Genomic DNA, 19,737 nt, shown 5'->3' on the forward strand with positions numbered 1-19,737 from the left:
AGAGTCACTCTTCAACAATGCAAAGTGATTACCAATCAATCAAAAAAACCAAATGGTTTCTACAATAGTAATTGTTTTGTTCATCAAGAAATAGAGTACACTAAGAAATAAAAAGAGAGAAAGATAACTAGCTTGAAGAAACTAGAGGTATTGACAAGGGTTTAATAGTGATGACACCATTAAAGTACCCTGCCCCAAACCAACAATTACTGTTTCATTTTTGCTCTTGGAAATAAGCCTGACAGGCTGGGCACAGTGGCTCATGCCTGTAATCCCAGCACTTTGAGGGGCCAAGGCAGCTGAACTGCTTGAGTTTACTAGTTCAAGACCAGCCTGAGCAACATGTTGAAACCCTGTCTCTACGAAAAATTAGCCTGGTGTGGGGGGTGCACGCCTGTAGTCCTAGCTACTTGGGAGGCTGAGGCATGAAAATCACTTGAGCCTGGGAGGTGAAGACTGCAGTCAGCCAAGACTGAACCACTGAACTTCAGCCTGGGCAACACAGTGAGACCTCGTGTCAAAAAAAGAAAGACTAAAAACAGATTTCTTTTTCTTCAGTCATGAATTTTTTTTTTTTTTTTTTTTTTGGAGAGTGCAGTGATATGATCATAGCTCTCAGCCTCAACCTGATCCTCCTACCTCGGCCTCCTATGTGGTTGAAACTACAGGCATGCACCTCCATGCCCAGCTAATTTTTCTATTTTTTGTAGAGACAGGGTTTCGTCATGTTGCCCAGTCTGGTCTCAAACTTCTGGGCTCAAGTGATTCACCCCACCTCTGTCTCCCAAAGTGCTAGGATTCCAGGTGTTAGCCACCATGCCCAGCCAATCAGCAAAATTATTTGTGGGGAAACTGGCATTTAATTCATATTTTAAAAGTGATATGAGAGGTGACCTATTAGTTTACAATTAAGGAAAAGAGTTCTAAGAAGTCTGGCTATTTCTTATACAGACAACACAGTAAGATCATATTCCTTACCCTGACGACTTGCCGAGTGCTTGTAATGAAGGCTTTTCTTATACTCAATTCAGTTGCATCGAGGTTAAATTTTCTAGGATTTGCTTCAACTATGCGTAGGTCAAAAAGTCAAGGTAAAACGATTTCATCATCAAAGTCTGACGACATCCTGTTAAATCACTGAATCTCTCACATGCAAACAAATAAAATCTGGCTCAAACTTTCTGAAAACATAGTCAACCAGACACCAATCATTCTCAAACATCCTCTGCTCACAGCCACAGGAAGGAGGATCCTTCTTCCTCAAGACAGAGATGACTGGTCAGGTTAGGAAGCACAGCTCCTGTTGAGGCTTCACTACAAACCCTTGAGGCTATCTGACCACAGCAGAGCTGAGCTCTTCCTGTTTGCTAACACTTGTGTTTATCCTTTTTTAACTCCTGATCACTTTTACTAAGACAACTTTTGCAAATCTTTTTCTCCTGCCATTCCAAACCACTTCCCATTATGCCAAGATACCAACCCTATGTCTTAATCTAGAGATTAGGCTTCAGAGAAGCTGCCCTCATTCCTTTACCCACTAGCATGGTCCAACACGCCATGTCAGACACTTGCATAGCTCTCTCTACTTCCCTTGCATAGTCTGCGGGTATCTGTGTTATTATTTACCATCCACCCAAAGTTCTGTGAGGGATGGTATAGTGTTTACTAATCTAATCTCAGTAACCAACAAAATGTCTGGCACATAGTATACTCAATAAACATTTACTGGATGAATGATGAGTATCTATTAAAACTTTGTTTTTTTAATCTCACATTTTCTCTAGCTCCCCTAACCTTTTTTCCTTCCCTCCTGTCTCAAGAGAAGAATTATCTCCCTGTAACTGTGCTTTCGATCCTGCCCCCTCACATATTTTCCACTAATTTTAGAGAACATACTTGCCTTTTAACAATTTTAAGAGTACCCAGGAACATCATGATTAACAGAAATTATTTACTCCACATATCAACTTGCATACGAACCTGTGCTAACTATAGAGTGATCCTGACAAAAGCTGGTTTCCTTGATGTTTTATCTCACTTAGGGAAAAAACAAAACAGAACTCAAGAGTATGCAAGAGGCATATTTTCCACTTAAAGTTTTGGTTAAATTGGATTTCCAGTTGGAAAAAAAGCCTATATAATGAAGTTTCTACAGTTCTCTAGTGCATCAGTCAGATCAGTGGACTTACAGTGGACTGCTAATTCATCAATACAATGAATTAGCACAACAGATCTGCTTTTACTAAATGCAGTTTCATGGTACAAGATGCCTCTTCAATGGATAGCAGCACTGTAACATCACTTCTTAAACAGGAAGACAGTCTACAAAAAGATTTTCTTTTGATCTCTAGTTACCAACGTATAACATTGGCCTCTATGTATCTCTATATAATACTGACAGCTAACACTATTACAGAAGCTGTATGCCAGGCGCCATTTAAACTCTTTACCTATATAATCCCAATAATTCTATGAGCTACATACCCTTGTTATCCTAACTTTCCACTAAAGAGAAAACTGAAGCACAGGAGGTTAAGTGATGAGCCCAAGTCAGATGGTAACCGGTTGCAATGCTGTAACATAATAAATACAAATTTGGTCTCTGCCCCTCATTTCTGGCACACAGCTCCTAAATCCCTTGGAATCTTCAGAGTGATGACTGTGTTTTGTATGTTAATGGCATGACTGATGGCTGGGGGTTCCTAGATAGCCTCAGGATGAGAGGCTGGTCCCCAGAGGAACCAACTATGTGAATAGACAGAAACTTTCAGCCCCCTGCTCAAGCCCACCCCACGGGAAAGGGGATAAAGGCTGAGTTGATCAGCAACGGACCAATTAATGTGATCAATTATGCCTATGTAATGAAGCCTCCACATACACCCAAAATGACAGTTCAGGAAGCTTCGATAGCTGAAGGTGTGGAGGTTACTGGAGGCACCTGGAGAGAGCCTGGAAGTGCTTCACCTCTTTTCCCATACCTTGCATGCATCTCTTCCATCTGGTCATTCATCTGTATCCTTTGTAGTATCTTTTACAATAAATGGATAAACCAAAGGAGACTATTTCCCTGAGTTCTGTGGGCTGTTCTTGCAAATTAAATTAATTCAATCTATGGAGGGGGTTGTGGGAACCCCAATTAATATCTGGTCAGTTAGGAGCACTGGTCACAATCTGGGGCTTGCAAATGGCATCTGAAGTGGGGGCAGTCTTGTGGGACTGAGCTCTTAACTTGTGGACCTGATATTATTTCCAAGTAAACAGTGTCAGAAATACCACACCAAGTTGAGTGGGAGGGCACAGACTTAGAGAAAAAAAAAGGTTGTTTTTTTTCGTTTTACATTGGTGGAGCCAGGATTTGACACCAGCAATCTGACTCCAGGGTCTAGTCGTAATCATTACACTATGCTGCCTTTATATATACGTTTACAGTACAGGATTTGTCACACGCTATACAAGAATTCAGCTACTCTACCTCAACTTACAGGGGCAAATACTTTAAACATGTCATGGTATAAGTAAGAGCAACATCAACCGATTATAAAAGAAAATGTTTCATCTACATACTGGAAGCAACTGGAGAAAAACTTGTCCATTTGTCTATTTATTTACCCCAAATGGCACAGACACCACAGAAAAGGATATTGATGGTTTCATCAAGGTCTTCTAGATCCCACTCTATGCTTCGGAGGTTGTTTCTCAGCTCGTTGGTGGTCCAGTCGATTTCTTCCCTTGTTGCTGTGGAGGGGTCCTGGAGGAGCTCTGCCCATCTCTGAAACAATCCCTGGGCAGTGTTGACTGCTTTCTGTACCTCTCTGTAATCAAGATGAGGGAAAGGAAAGAAATCACAGACAACATTCCATGAAAAAGTTACTGCATGATTTAGGTTAACATTTATGATCATACACCATCCTCAGCAACCACCATTCCCACAGATGGCTCTTCACAGACAAATATCAAAGTTCAAAACTTTGATACACAGTCTGAGTATTATGTTCTCAGCTGACGCCTGGAATACAATAGCCATTATTTAAGCAGCCACAATATCAAGTTTGTTAGGGAAGGACAAATTTAATTTTTTTCTCTGAACAGACTATACATAAAAGTATAGTGAAGCAATCCTACAAACTAACCAAGGGGCAATGAGCATTCCCACATGCTTCCACTTGGTGTGATGGTATTAATAATTTATACTCAGATGAAAAAGTCCTAATATAGCCTTTCTTTTCTTGGCGTGGGAGAAAGGAGAATGCTGGAGGGAGGGTTACTCTTATATAGCTACTGTTTTATTATAGGTTAAGTATTTTAATCCAAGAAATTTTTAAACCCAAAATCTCATCAGAAGATTTCCAAACATTATTAACTTTAAATATGCCTACTTTCCTTAATTAAGCAATACCATATAATAGATTCGTGGGTTTTTTTGTTTGTTTTGCTTTGTTTTTGATATAGAGTCTTGCTCTTTCGCCCAGGTTGGAGTGAAATTCCATGATCTTGGCTCACTGCAACCTCCCCACCACCACCACTCCGGGTTCAAGTGACTCTCATGCCTTAGCCTCCCAAGCAGCTGGCATTACAAGTGCCCGCCACCACGTCTGGCTAATTTTTCTATTTTCGGTAGAGAGGGGATTTCGTCATGTTGGCCAAGCTGGTCTTGAACTCTTGACCTCAGGTGATCCACCTGCTTCAGCCTCCCGAAGTGCTAGGATTACAGGCATAAGCCACTGCACCCTGCCAGGTTAGTGTTTATCTTGTTTAGAGAAGGAGAGTAAGCCATTAAGTGCTATGATTTAGCATGCTTTTAGATTAGATATAGTCACAAGATTTTAAGAACTTTTACCCCCACCACTGGGCCAATATCCAATATTTAAATGTTATAATCTAGTATTACCACATATAAAAGCCAAAAAGGAGTCATTTTATAATCATATGGTCTCTCACGTACAAAGCTGATAATCCCACTGCTCCCAAACTAAAAGAACTGTTTTGATCCTTCTATGATTTCTTCTGGAACAAAGACCACAAAAACGTGTTCTAGCTGATCAGGGTGTTTGTTGTTTATGGCTTTAAGACAGAATTCGCACGCATCCTATACCCTCTGAAGTTTCAAGTACGGAAAAAAGAAAGCACCAACAAAAATGAAGAAAAGCACCTTACAATATTTAGGTCTATGGCATGCTGATGAGAGCTAAGAGGCTGAATGTTAAAGGGAGAATACAGCTAGGCTGAGTAAGTCAGCAAGCTATATGGACAATAAGAAATAGACCAACGTCTGTTCACATAGTCTAGTTTATGGCTTAGGCAAGTCACCTCATTGTTCCTTTCATGGCAGTCTTTAGACGTTCAGTGCTAATGAGAAACCATATTTAAGATAAAAGGGGGAAGGAAGAATTAAGTGAGGTACAAATCTACTTTCTTTACCCTTTATGAGATCTGGGCGATTTAGTGGAGAAAGAGCTATGTATCATTCCTTAATGCAAAGTCAGTCATCCTTTGGTATCCTCGGAGGATTGGTTCCAGGACTGCCACAGGATACCAAATCTGCAGATGCTCAAGTCCGTATATAAAGTGGCATAGTATTTGCATATAACCTACGCACATCCTCCTACATACTTTAAATCATCTCTAGATTTATAATACCTAATGTAATTTAAATGCTATGTAAATTGCTGTTATACCGTATTGTTTAGGGAATAAGAAAAAAAAAGTCTGTACATGTTCAGTACAGATGCAATCATTCTTTTTTTTCCCTGAATATTTTCAATCCTGAGTTGGCTGGATCCACAGATTTGGAACCCACAAAGATGAAGGTCTGATTGCATTGGTTTATTTGTAAGTACTGAGTAACGTCTATGATAATAGAAGACAGAGTTAAAGAGGTATCTGTGAAGACATCTCATTTTAAAGAATATAAAATCATCGATTCTGTAAAGCAAATATGAATTCCTTTTTGAGAACTAGCAGCCTCAAACCAAGAAGCCCTGGGCTAGGGTTTAGGTTTGTTCTCCATCACCAGTACACAATTTTGATGCTGGAATTAAATTCTAAGTAGCAACCTATCAACTTTTTTGGTCTCAGGAGACTCCTTTGCACTCTTCAAAATTATTGAAGACCCCAAAGAGCTTAGAGTGATGTGTACTATATATCTAATGCCATTTACTATATTAGGAATTCAAACAGACATTTAAAGAATATTTGCCAATTTTAAAATGTGAGCCTACATGCTAACAATGATTTTAAAAATTCTAAAACAAAAAAAAATGTAGTGAGAAGAATGACATTGTTTTACATTTTTGCAAATCTCTTTAATACATGTGGATTCTCATATCCACTTCTATCATCAGTCTGTGGACACACATTTTGGTAGAAGCCTATGACGAGAATCCAGCCTCATACAGATATATACTTGGAAAAGGGAAGATAATTTTAATAGTCTTTTCAGACAACTGTGAGTGTTCTTTTTTGATAGTATACCAAAAGTTGACAACTGGCTGTTAAAGGTTAGCTGCAATGTGGATCCTAAGACTGTATTAAAGAACTTTTTAGATTTTCTTATTTTACAATAATAATTTTCTTTTTCTTGGTTTACCACGTAAAATGGGAAGGAGTATCTCAGTCATTAGGAAGCTTTGTTTCCCTTACATTACAATCCATTGGTTAATCTTGTACAAACTGTGATTCCATTAACCAAAATGCTTGAGACCAGAAATGTTTGGGATTTTTTCAGATTTAGAATATTTGCATTATACTTACCAGTTGAGCACCGCAATCTGAAAATCCAAAATCCAAAATGCTCCAATGAACATTTCTTTGAAGCATCTTGTTGGTGCTTAAAAAGTTTCAGGCCAGGCGTGGTGGTTCATGCCTATAATCCCAGCACTTTGGGAGGCTGAGACACGGGGATCACCTGAGGTCAAAAGTTCGAGACCAGCCCGACCAATAAGAAGGAAACCCCGTCTCTACTAAAAATACAAAATTAGCCAAGTGTGGTAGCACATGCCTGTAATCCCAGCTACTAGGGAGGCTGAAGCAGGAGAATCGCTTGAACCCAAGAGTGGGAGGTTGCAGTGAACTGAGATTGCACCACTGCACTCCAGCCTGGGTAACAGAGTGAGACTGTGTTTCAAAAACATAAAAAGGCAAAAGATTTGACCAGTCACTTCCCCAAAGACATACATTGACAAATAGCACAGGAAAAGATGCCTAATATCATTAATGAAATGTAACTTAAATCTTCATTGAGATACTACTACATATTTAGAATGGATTAAAATGAAAACAAAACTGACAATACAAAGTGCTGGAAAGGTCGTGGAGTACCTGGAACTCTCATAACTTACTGGTGGAAAGGCACAATAGTACAGCCATATGGAAGACAGTTTGGTTGTTTCTTCAACATATATTTACCATATGACCCAAAAGTCCCACTCCTAAGTGAAAACTTGTGTTCACACAGCCTGCACATGTTTATTGTAGCTTTATTCATAACAGCCAAAAATTGTAAACAACCCACATGTCCTTCAACTAAAGAGTGGATAAACTGTAGTATATATGTATAACAGAATACTATTCAGCAATAAAAAGGAACAAACTACAGCTACCTTCAACAACATAGACAAATCTCAAATGTATTATGCTAAGTAAAAAAAGCTAGATTCAGAAGGCCATGTGCTCTATGATTTCACTGACAAAACATTCTGGAAAAGGCAAAATTATAGAAACAGAAAACAGATCAGGGTTTGCCAGGTGCTGGGCAAGGGGGAAGTAGGCATACAGAGAAACATTTTAGGGAGATGGGTCTGTGCTATATCCTACTTGTGGAAGTGATGATTACACAACTATATGAATCTGTCAATTTCATACAAGTGTATACCAAAAAGGTTGCTTTTTATTGTAGGTAAATTATAACTTTTAAAAAATGAAGAAAATTATACTTGAGGGTCAAGATTTTATAAAATTAGTAATTTTTACTGTTTCATGAAGAATGCTTTTTTTCTTTTTTTTTTGATACAGAATCTCACTCCGTCACCCAGGCTGGAGTGCAGTAGCACGATCTCGGCTCACTGCAACCTCTGCCTCCCAGATTCAAACGATTCTCCTGCCTTGGCCTCCTGAGTAGCTGAAATTACAGATGTGTGCCACTATGCTCAGCTAATTTTTGTATTTTTAGTAGAAACAGGGTTTCACCATGTTGGCCAGGCTGGTCTCAAACTTCTAACCTCAAGTGATCCACCCACCTCAGCCTCCCTAAGTGCTAGGATTACAGGCGCCACAGCACCTGGCCTCATGAAGAATATTCTTAAGGAAATATGTCTCTTTTTTCTTTTTTTTTTTTATTGTTAGTACAAGGTGAACAGGAATACCACAGAAAATACGGCATGGCACCACTGCTTTGATTTTTGCTAAGACACCAGGAGTTTTATCCATCACAGCTTTGGCACCATCAGTGCAAATGTCAACACAGGGGAAAAGGCAGATAATTATCTGAATATTATCAGGAAAAGAGTTTTGAGCTGACAGATCCTTCTATGAAAGGATCTTGGGGATCCCTTGTGATCTACAGGCCACACTTTCAGAACTACAATGTCTTAAGACATTGACAGTCAGACTGGAGTCGGGAGTGCGCAGGGGTAGATTCTAGTAGCACTGACTATGAAGCCAAGAAATCCTTAAGCACCCAAGAAATAAAGCATGTCCTGAGGACGAAATGAAAAAAATGGCAGGAATTAGAAAAATGCTATAAAGCAATCGCAGAAGAATGCTCAGCACCCCACAGGTCTGACCAGTGACTTGGCTTATTCTACTCTAAAGCTCTTATTTTTAAAAAGAGGATTCATGTTTAGTTTTCCTTTAGTAACACAGACATAACAAAGGTAAAGGAGGTGTTATTTTGCATTTTTAAGATGGATGTTTTATGGAATCACAAAGGTGGAAACTGCCAGCAATGGCTCAGATACTGAAAGCCAGAATCTGCAGTATATCAAGGAATCCCATCTTAATAGCAAGCAAAGGGGTCTAAGCGTAAAACCTCCAAACTGTTCTTTCAATATCATTTCAGCTCAGCACCAGCCTGAAAAAGAAGGCATGAACAGGGAGTAGAAAAATAATGTTGGTCACAAGTCTTATTTGGAAACCAACCATTAATGGTAACCAGAATTTTCTAAAGCACTTGACATTTCTAAACAGCTTCAAGAGCCACAAGACACACCTAATAATGTACAAATCTAACCAGGGAGACAACCCTCTCAATTTAGAACCATTTTAAGTCCTTGCAACTAAAAACTGAAGATTACTTGGCATTCCAAGTAAATCAATTCATAAAACAGTAGCATATAACGTCACCTGTTTGAGATCTGTGAGGGTTTTTACAAGAGAAGTGCCCATCTAACTTGATTTCACATTTCTTTCTCAGGAAAGGCAAAGGAGTGTTTCCCTATCAGTTGGCTAGTGAGGCATGACCTACAAATGCCCACCCACCATTGTTGTCTGTTCTACACAGCTAGCCCATGTGAGCACTTCACTCTGTGAGGAACACTTCATTCTGAGGAGCACTTCCCACTGAGTGAGCAGCTACAGCTGCTGACTGCTTAGTCAACAGAGATCCATTTTTGTCTGTGTCCAGAAAGGTGACAATCACAGGTAGTGCTTCTTTATCCTTTATCTTTATGTCTGATTTAGCTATTTTCAGGTTTGTCTTCCAACTATATAATGAGAAAAATTGAAGCCTGATACCCAGAACTTTCCATGAAGGGGCAGGTATACCTTGAATTTTCAGAGTTCTTCAGCTTAGCAAACTTCTTGGTAAATAACAATCTGCTCATCCACAGCTTGGAGAATCGTGTCTAGCACATCACTTCACTGAAAACTTGCTAATGACTTTCCTAGGAATTACAGTTTTAGCTGCTGACCCAGAGAAGCCTTTTTCAAATTTTTAAAGGAGAAAGATAGCTATCTCCACACATCAAGCGAATCTTGTGCTATCCACCACACATGCTTTCCAAATTTGTCTTGTCTGATACAGGTACCATTTCGTAGATATCAAGAGCCAGTGCTGGCAATACTAGGGATGTGGCTTTTCCCCTTGCTGTCTACAAAACAGCCCATCCAAATCATGGGACCTGTCATCTTCTCATGGACTAAACTCCCTACAGACACCAAAATGCTGGTTCTTCACAGCTATTCAACACAATGCCCATAGCTTTCCCAGTAAGTGGCTGTCAAAAATGGAAACACTGCCCACATCTTTGAAGAACGTACCTTTTGGGAAAAACAAAATAAAGTCATCCAAGCATCCAGATTCTTCCATTTTTTTTTTAGATAGAGTTTCCTTCTTGTTGCCCAGGCTGGTGTGTAATGGTGCGATCTCAGCTCACTGCAACCTCCGCCTCCCAGGTTCAAGTGATTCTCCTGCCTCAGCCTCCCAAGTAGCTGGGATTACAGGCATGCACTGCCACGCCCGGCTAATTTTGTACTTTTAGTAGAGATGGGGTTTCTCCATTTGTCAGGCTGGTTTTGAACTCTCAGCCTCAGGTTATCTGCCCGCCTTGGCCTCCCAAAGTGCTGAGATTACAGGCGTGAGCCACCGCGCCCAGCCGATTCTTCCATTCTTCATGAATAAAAAGTTGATGCTGGCAGAATCAACCTCATTTATTTTTGAAGTTAATCTAACGTTGATCCCGTCAATGACAGTTGAGCCTCTTCCATACAACCTCCCAATCTGGTACACCACCAAACTAATTTCTAGGGCTACAAGCAATACATCCAGATGTCAAAAAAAATCACAAAGTTTTCTTACTTGGATCTAACCAAGTTTGCCAAGTAAAATGAGAAGAAAGAGTATCTCAGCCATTAGGGAGCTTTGTTTCCCAGTATTTGTCATTCAGTTATACCAACAAATTGCATATTTGTAGCCACAACCTCCATCATCCTTTTTGTTGTTGTGGTTGAGACAGGGTCTCACTCTGTCACCCAGGCTGGAGTGTAGTGGTGCAATCACAGCTCACTGTAATCTCGAACTCCTGGGCTCAAAGGATTCTCCCATCTCAGCCTCCCAAGTCACTAATACTACAGGTGCATACTACCATGCCCAGCTAATTTTTTTTATTTATTGTAGAGACAGGGTCTCACTGTTGCCCAGGCTGATCTCAAACTCCTGGCCTCAAGTGATTCTCCTGCCTTGGCCTCCCCCTTCATCCTTTTGATTTCTCCTTTCTTCTTTGCCATGCTGGCAGACTCTGAATTGGCATCTGTTCCAGTTATCGTGGTTGTTTAACAATGATCTCAAAATTTAGTGGTGTAAAACAACCATTTATTATGTCATGGAGTCTGTAGATTAGGAATTGGACATAGCAGAGCTGACTTGTCCCTGTTTCATAAGGTCTAGGACCTCAGCTGAGAAGATTAAACAGGCTGGGGCTGTAAAGGCATCACATCTCTCTATCTCTCCGCAGTCTCCCTTCACGCATGCTCTAACCGAGCAGCTTCAATGTAACTGGACTTCTTATATGTTAGCTCAGGGTAGCCTACACTTGTGTCCCAAGATGAAAGATGTAGACGGAAGGTATACTGGTTATCTTTTATGACTTAAGCTTCAGGAGTCAAGCAGTGTACTTGTGCTTCAATCTGTTAGTCAAAGCAGTTTATAAAGGTCTGCCCAGGTTCAAAGGAAGGGAATACAAACTCTAGTTTGATAAAAGAATGCCAGCTTCACAGTTTAAGAAAAGCAAAAAGGATAGAACATTTATTGGCGTAGCAGTTGTTGGAAAAATACAATCTGCCACAACTCCTGTATCTGGGATAGCACTCACTCTGCAAGTCTCTTTACTGAGGGATCCCCATTTCATCAATATAAATAAAAGAGGCTAGTCAAGGTAGAAAGTTTCCATTCTAGTAAAGAAACGTGAAAAACTCAGGTTGAGCAAGCCTCTGCAACCACATCACGCTCCCACTCCTCACTCTCCTCCAACTGGTTCCTGCCCCATACCCCACAAACCTGGTAGCACCACTAATCTCTCGGGAAAGAGAGGAGCTCTTTTTATTGCTTGACTTCCACATTCACATCGTTTGTATTTAAAAGGAAACACACACCCTTCACTTGACTTTACTGCCATTTCCAAATTCAACCACACTGTGATATCTTTTGTAATTAGTCTTGTGAGAAGGAAACATAGTCTTTACTCAGTTACCTACAATTATATACAGCTTTGACTCTAACTTGCTGCTGCTTCCACAATTCCACCAATGACACTGCAGGTCGAAGTCAGGAGTGAATTTAACTTGTCCTCATTTTTGGTGCACTTGACACTACAGCCCATTACGTCTATTTTCTTAAAACTCTCACTTCCTTTGTCTCTGTGACGTTGCGCTGTTCTAGTTTTTTTTACCAGTTTTCTCCTTGTCTTCCTCCACTGGATCCCAACGTTTCTCAGCACTCTTTTTGCGGCCTCTACATGCTCATCAGCATTCACAAGTTCAAAGCACCCCTCTTAAGCTGATGACTCCCCCAACTACACTTCCAACCCTAACCACTCAGCTAGCCTTAATTCCTATATTTTCAGCTGCCTATAGGACCATTCCATTTGCCTAAAACCAAACTAATCATATCCTCCCCACAGAACATAACGTATTCAAAACAAACAAAAAAGAAAAGGCTGCTTCCCTTTCTAACTTCTTCATTTTAGCTCATAGTGCCACCATTCTCCAAGTTTCAACACTTGTCTAGACAAGTGTCATTTTTGACTCCTCCTCCTACTTCTCAGCTTGCACAACCTCTACTTAAATCCAATCACTGAATTTTTAGATCTGGAAGGAACTTTCAAGATAATCTAGTTTGTGCTCATTCAACAAATGAGACCTTGGAGCTCAGACATCTTGGCTGCTTGCCTCAAGTTCTTCCAACCCTGATTATGAGACACTCTATTACCAAGACTTATTTAACTGCATTTCTGCAAAGCTTCTACACAAATCTATTTTCTTTGCAGAATCAGAAGATCTGGGTTTGAACCCATAAAAGCTGACTATAAGCAAGTGAAGAGCAACTGCTAGTTTAAAAACTGCCTCCTGATTTAGAATTTATGCTAGGAATCAGATTAAATTTAAACTCCTCAGGCAGGTATTCAAACCCCCTCCCACTCCTCCTCCTAACCCTAACTGGCTGACTTTAACATCAAGCCTAGTTTCTCACTAAAACAAATTCCGTTTCAGTTGGCAGGTCGTCTTCCCGTCTTTATCTTTCTCAATTCTGGTTCTAGACTTCTGCTGAGCTGTTTCCCTAGCCTGGAAGAGTCTTACGCCTCAGTAGATAACTTCTTTTAGGGCCCAGATTGGCCAGCATTCCCAGTACGGGTCTTTCTTCTTTTTTCAATCTCCACAACATCTAGACTCTACTGCAAAATCTTACACACAATATATCTTTCACATATCTGCACAGTGTTCTCCGAACTAGGTGACAATTTAAGGAGCTAAATAGTATTAGGCACTCAATACATTTATAATAAAGGCTTACAAAGTTGTTTTTACAATAAAACACTGGATTCTGCCTTTTAGAAAGTATTCAGATTTGATTTACATTCAATTTTACTGGGCCAAAATTACTCGACAAACAAGGGTTATTTTTTTCACAGTGACTATACCAATAAACAGTTTTTCAACACTGAATAGAATGTGTGATACCCTCAAGGAGCTCATAATCTAGTGTTAATAAAGCTAAATATACAGACAAAGAAGGTTAAAGAATACAACATAACGTGTATGATCTCAATCATCTGCTTACTTATGTCATTATTTCAACTCCGATCCACAGCCAACAACCTGGAAATAAAACTATCCTCATCAGACGCACAAAACCTCCAAAGCAACAAAACAGCAAAGAGCTATGACATTCGTGCCTTTTATCCATAGGAGAGACTCACTTATACTCTATCTCAACATGCTCAGTTACATGGTTTTCTTAGGGGTCTGTTTGATTAGAAGTTGCAAATTCTAAAAGGAGCCTAATTCTAAAAGCTTGTCAATAAGGGAGGAAAAAACTACAGCTAAACAGTTAATATGGGTTCTCACTCAACAAACTGATTAAGTCCCTACTGAATACAAAGACTACAAGATTTAAATATATTTTCACCCAGTAGATTAGTAACGATTTTTTAAAATAAAAATCCCAGTACTGGAATCAAGGGAAATGGGTCCCTGAAACACTCGGCGGGGCAGGGGAGAACATTCTGGAGAACAATTTGGTAGTATGCATCAAACGCTTTGTTGTGCATGTCCTTTGAATTAGCAATTATGCTCCAGGAATACAGGCTATGAAAATCAGAAGCAGCAATACAGACCTACGACACGTAAGCTTATCACATTAATTGTAGTATGATTATAAATGTAATATAATTTACCTTCCAGGATAGACATCTATATGACAAAATACAATGCCATCATTAAAAGCTGCCACCCAGAAGTTTGAAGGATATAAAGAAATACAGAGGAAAAGTCATAAAATAAGACAGGTGCAGTGGCTCACATCTATAATCTGAACACTTTGGGAAGCCAAGGTGGGCAGATCACCTGAGGTCAAAAATTTGAGACCTGCCTGGCCAACACGGTGAAAGCCCATCTCCACATGCACGTCTGTAGTCCCAGCTACTCAGGAAGCTGAGGCAAGAGGATCACTTGAACCTGGGAGGAGGCTGCAGTGAGCGGAGATCACGCCATTGCACTCCAGCCTGGGAGACAGTGACACTCCGTGTCAAAAAAAAAAAAGAGAAAAAGTCATAAAACCATATACAGAGTATAATCTCAATTTTTAAAATGCTCATATTATATATATAATATGTATTTGTAATAAATATATAAATCCCGGCCTTTCCACTTACAAGCTTATAAACTTGAAGTTTTTTACTCTCCAGGTTTCATTTTCCTTATTGTGAAATGATGATAATAATAGTACCCACTTCATAAGGATAAAAGAGCAATCCCTGTTCTGGGATTCTATTCTGAACAGCACATTGACAATGTTAAAACCTCCCAACCGGAGCCTCAAACACTGAAGCCACTAACCACTGCATGTTTATTTACAACAGCTTTCTAACTGGTTTCCTTTTTCATCTTTCCTCACACTGATACATCCAACACTACTACCAAATCAATATTCCTAAAATCCTCATTTCATGTCATTTCCCTGCTTTAAAAATCTCTAATGGCCTCGTCATTTCCCTGCTTTAAAAATCTCTAATGGCCTCAAGATGAAATTCTCTTTAGCCCAACATGACTTGACCCTATTTTACCTGCACTGGCAAGTATTGACAGTAGCTGTGAAATCAGGTTGTTCTAATTTGAATCCTGAGTACACCACTGATTAGCTGTGTGACCCTGGGCAAGTAAGTTAACCCCTCTATACTTCCTCAGCTTCTCATCTCTAAAATGTGGCTAGTATTCATCATATGGTTGTCTTTTTATAGAGTGAAAATTCATATAAAGTGCTAAGTAAGCCTGGCACTGGAGATGCATCCTTTAAATGTAAGCTGTTACTACTACTTCCCTGAACTACCTACTCCACCTGAGCTGCTCTTCTAGATCACTGCTAACACACGATGCCCAACTTAGGCCTTTTGCTGGTGGTGGTCCCACCCATGAAGGACCATTCTATCAAAATTACCACCACCAACAAAGAGTTTGTGTTCAACATTTACACTATATATTCAAGGTGTAGGCTGGAAAGACAGAAAAAAAAAAAACAGTCCTAACCCTTGGAGCTCATAGTCTAATAATGAAAGAGAGACAGAGGAAGAGATCCAATAATTATGGGTGCCAAAGGAAGCACTTCCTGGAGGCAAGAGAGATGCTCACATTGACTCCAGAAAGCTGTGTGGGTTAATCAGGCAGTGAGTGCATGTAGAGTAAGAGCATCTAGTATAGCAGTCACAGTCACTGTATTGAGTCTGGCACTGCTGGAGCACTAAGGCTAAGAGAGGGTAGAGGCTAGATCAGGGAGGTCAGGAAGTGCTGGCACTTTATTCTGCAGGCCAGCATCAGTCACTAAATAATATTAAGTACGGTACACCTGCCGGGGGCTCTAGAAAGATTACATTACGCTGTCCAATACAGAAGCCACATACAACTGGAAGTGTTGCTAGTGTGACAGAAATTAATTAATGTAAACTTGATAACTGATATGCAATTCAGTTACCAAAAAACCTTCATGTATGTTTGGAACAATTAAGAGTATGTGAATTGTCCTGACACGGTGGCTCATACCTGTAATTCCAGAACTTTGGGAGGCTGAGGCAACAGATCACTTGAGGCCAGGAGTTCAAGATCAGGCTGGCTATCATGGCAAAACCCCATCTCTACTAAAAATACAAAAATTAGTCAGGCGAGGTGGCGCACACCTGCAGTTCCAGCTACTCAGGAGGCTGAGGCATAAGAATTGCTTGAACCGGGGAGACAGGTTGCAGTGAGCGGAGATTGCACCACTGCACTCCAGTTTGGGCAACAGAATAAAACTGTCTCAAAAAAAAAAAAAGTATGTGAATTCATTTTTCAACTGTAAGTTTAATGAACTTTAAATACAGATCAATTATTTCTGATGAAAATTTAATGTCCAAATTCAAATGTGCAGTAAGTGTAAAATATGCATTAGATTTAGAAGCCTTAGATTATTTCATCAATCTTTACATTAATCACATGTTGAATATTTTGAATGTATTAGCGATTATATTGAAATTAATTTTATCTGTTCCTTTTTACTTGACTGTGGCTACTAGAAAATGTAAAGTGACTGGCATTATACCTCTATTGGACGGCACTGATTCAATAGATCCAAGGACAGCCGAAAGAGGAAGTAAGACCAGAAGCAGGAAGACCAACTAAAAGACTCTTTGATAAGCATCCAGATAAGAGAGACAGGCCTGATTATCTAAATTCTGCCTATCTACAAAACCTAATTCAAGATATACTACTGCCTCCAAAAGCTTTTCTAATCCTAACAATTCCCAAGGAATTGCCTTTCACTGAACTCCTGGGGCACTTATCATCTGTAGCATTCACTTCAACACTCAATCATTTGCCATCTGTTATTTCTACTTAATTTTGGGATAATTTCTCAGATTGGACTAGAAGCTCCTAGGCTATGGGCCATAATTTAGGCACCTTTAATTTTTCCATACTGTGCAATGCATTTTTGATACTTTTAATAAACACAGGTGCATGACTCCCCAAAAATGTGGAGACACCTTCACAGGTGACTTTACCTTTCCACAGCAGAAGGTCCTGAGAATTTCTTTTCCTTCAGGAACCTTAAAGACAGGAGCTAAAATGATGTAAAAATCAATCAAAACTCCAAGCCAATGTTCCTATAAAGTAGTGATATTTAATCAGCGAGCAAGCATTAGTAGACTGTATTGGATATTATCAAGAAAAAAATGCCAAGATGGCAGAACAATTTCGGTTTTTGACAAATTTCTGATCATCTCTGATCTCCACTGCCACAGATAATCTTTGCCAACCTAAGCATTAAGAACTTTCATTCAGGGCCGGGCGCAGTGGCTCACGCTTATTAGTAATCGCAGCACTTTGGGAGGCCGAGGCTGGCGGATCACCTGAGGACAGGAGTTTTAGACCAACCTGACCAACATGGAGAAACTCCGTCTCTAGTAAAAATATAAAATTAGCCGGGCGTGGTGGTGCATGCCTGTAATCCCGCTACTGGGGTTGGGTGGGGGCTGTGAGGGAGGCTGAGGCTGGAGAATCGCTTGAACCCGGGAGGCGGAGGTTGCAGTGAGCCGATATCGTGCCATTGCACTCCAGCCTGAGCAAAACTCCGTCTCAAAACAGCAACAACAACTTTCATTCAAAGGAAAAACACACATCTATTTTAAAAATTAACCCCCAACTCAATCCTCATAATAAATATCACATTTTCCAGGTAGGGAGCCACGTATTACCAGTAAATCTACAACTCAGCATTTTCCCGTCTAAATTAGTCAGGTGAAGAAAAACCTTTTCAGGGAAATGTTTAGTAGTACTATAAGTGGAAAAAATATATATATATATATACACACACACACACACACACATACTCTCCAAGAATGTTACCCAAAAAAAGTAGTATAAGTGTATTTTACTGCATCGATAAAGTATTTCACCTAAAGTACCATTTAAATTTTCTAGAACACTTGAATGTAACAATAGCCAGCTTGTACTACTGCAGAAATAGGAAGACAGCAGCAACTAGCTGAATGCTCTGTACTGATCTGGGAACTTTGCAGTTTTCAGATTTTTCATGTTTGACATTTAAAACAGAAAATTGACAAGTTTCTAATAAGAAACTAAAAGTTACATCAGAATTGATCTTGCATTTGTTTAATGGCTACAAAGTGGATATTACAAAGTGCAATTGAAGTTTCTATCTCCAAAGAAACAATCGAGCAATCAAAGACGGAGTTAGGGCAGCTTAGAAGGGAACAGAAGGCAGTTCTATTCTGAAAGGCAGAAGAAATGAGAGAAACCTGTCAAACAGCCTGGATGAAATCAAGGAGTTAACAAGCAACACTCATTTCCTTTAGCACTGTGAGAAAATTCCGGTTGCTAATAGAAAGCTGAGGAAAGTTTGGTTTGGCTCGTTTCATTGTTTTCCTTCCAAATCATCACTGAGTATGAACGACTGCTTTCCTCTCCTCACTTTACTCAGTAAAAACTCCCCCATTGAATTGTCTTCCGGTGCCCTTCTCCCCAGCCTCACAGATTGGCCCCCGCTCCCGCCTCCCTCCCTGCAAACGTGCTCAGACGCCTCTGGGCTTGTTGTGGTCTAGCCAGTCTGCGGGCCAGCGCTCCAAACTCAATGGACAATGGAGCTCACTCCCGTCAAGGCGAACTACAAAGCTCAGGAGGGCCATTTCCCTTTTCCTGCCCAGATGCTGTTTTCGCTCCTTCGAAGCAAGGTCCCATGCTCAGCTAGAGAGCCACTGTGGGCCAGGACCCTCGTGTCTCTTTCACCACCTGCAGAGCTGCTGAGCCCTGTTTAGTAGTGACCCCCAAATAAGTTGAACACCAGCGCAAAGGCCAAAAAGGCCCCACTACCACCAGGAGCTTGGCTGGGGACAGCGGTCTTACGGTCCAGGTAGGGATGGAGGGGACGTCTCTGGACGCTTGGTCACGGCCCTCGAGGCTAAGCTGTCTCCACCGTCCCCTCCCCAGCTTCAACTTGTCTCCCCCCGCCCCTACTGCGACAAGACCGGGGAGGTGCGGGCAGGCGGCGCCGCCACGTTTTCTTCCGGTGGAACCCTCGGCCGACACTCACCCTTTCACTACAAAGAAGGGGTCCTCCATGGACATGGCGTCCCGGCCCCGGCCGCCTCCACCTCCTCCGCGCACAGGGCACCCGTGCCTCCCGGCCTCCCTCCGCCCACCCCGCCTGTTCCCGCAGCTGCCCGAGTCTTAGCCTGGGGAACGCCGAGCCGCGGGCACCTGCGCAGGCCAGGTGCACGGGACCGCCGCGGGCCCAGCACTCGCTCAGCACCACCGGCCGAATACTGGACTCTAGCGCCGGCCCCCGCAGCAGCCTCGCGTCCCGGCTCCTCCCGGGGCGTCGGAGGGCCTGACCCCACCCCCGAGAACCTCGGCCGCGACCAATCACAAACGTCGCCTGAAGCACGACTTCCGCACCCCCATCACGTGACGGGGGCCTACTCCGCCTCCTCGTGGGTGGGACCTGGGTATGCGTCACACGGCCCTGGAGGCGGAGCCCTGAGG

At 41.2% G+C, this 19,737-nt stretch overlaps 1 protein-coding gene across 2 annotated transcripts in view; it reads right to left on the reverse strand.

The window, feature by feature from the left end:
* The window catches only part of STX6 (syntaxin 6), a 48,432-nt gene extending 29,059 nt beyond the window's left edge, over positions 1-19,373 (reverse strand). The window contains exons 1-3 of one of the 2 annotated variants that reach the window (XM_021668035.2): positions 19,286-19,373; positions 3,643-3,812; positions 979-1,073 (exon numbers count right to left, since the gene is read on the reverse strand). In XM_021668035.2, coding sequence (XP_021523710.1) covers positions 979-1,073; positions 3,643-3,812; positions 19,286-19,320 — 300 coding nt within the window. In that variant the 5' untranslated portion in view covers positions 19,321-19,373. Of the gene's footprint in view, positions 1-978; positions 1,074-3,642; positions 3,813-16,242; positions 16,335-19,285 lie in introns of those variants that run through there. The other variant, XM_064370500.1, reaches the window with a different exon arrangement.
* Between the last annotated feature and the right edge of the window lie 364 nt (positions 19,374-19,737).

The sequence above is a fragment of the Aotus nancymaae genome, unplaced genomic scaffold (genome assembly GCF_030222135.1).
Source record: "Aotus nancymaae isolate 86718 unplaced genomic scaffold, 86718_ANA_hifiasm-v0.15.2.pri h1tg000108l, whole genome shotgun sequence".
NCBI classification, from domain to species: Eukaryota; Metazoa; Chordata; class Mammalia; order Primates; family Aotidae; genus Aotus; species Aotus nancymaae.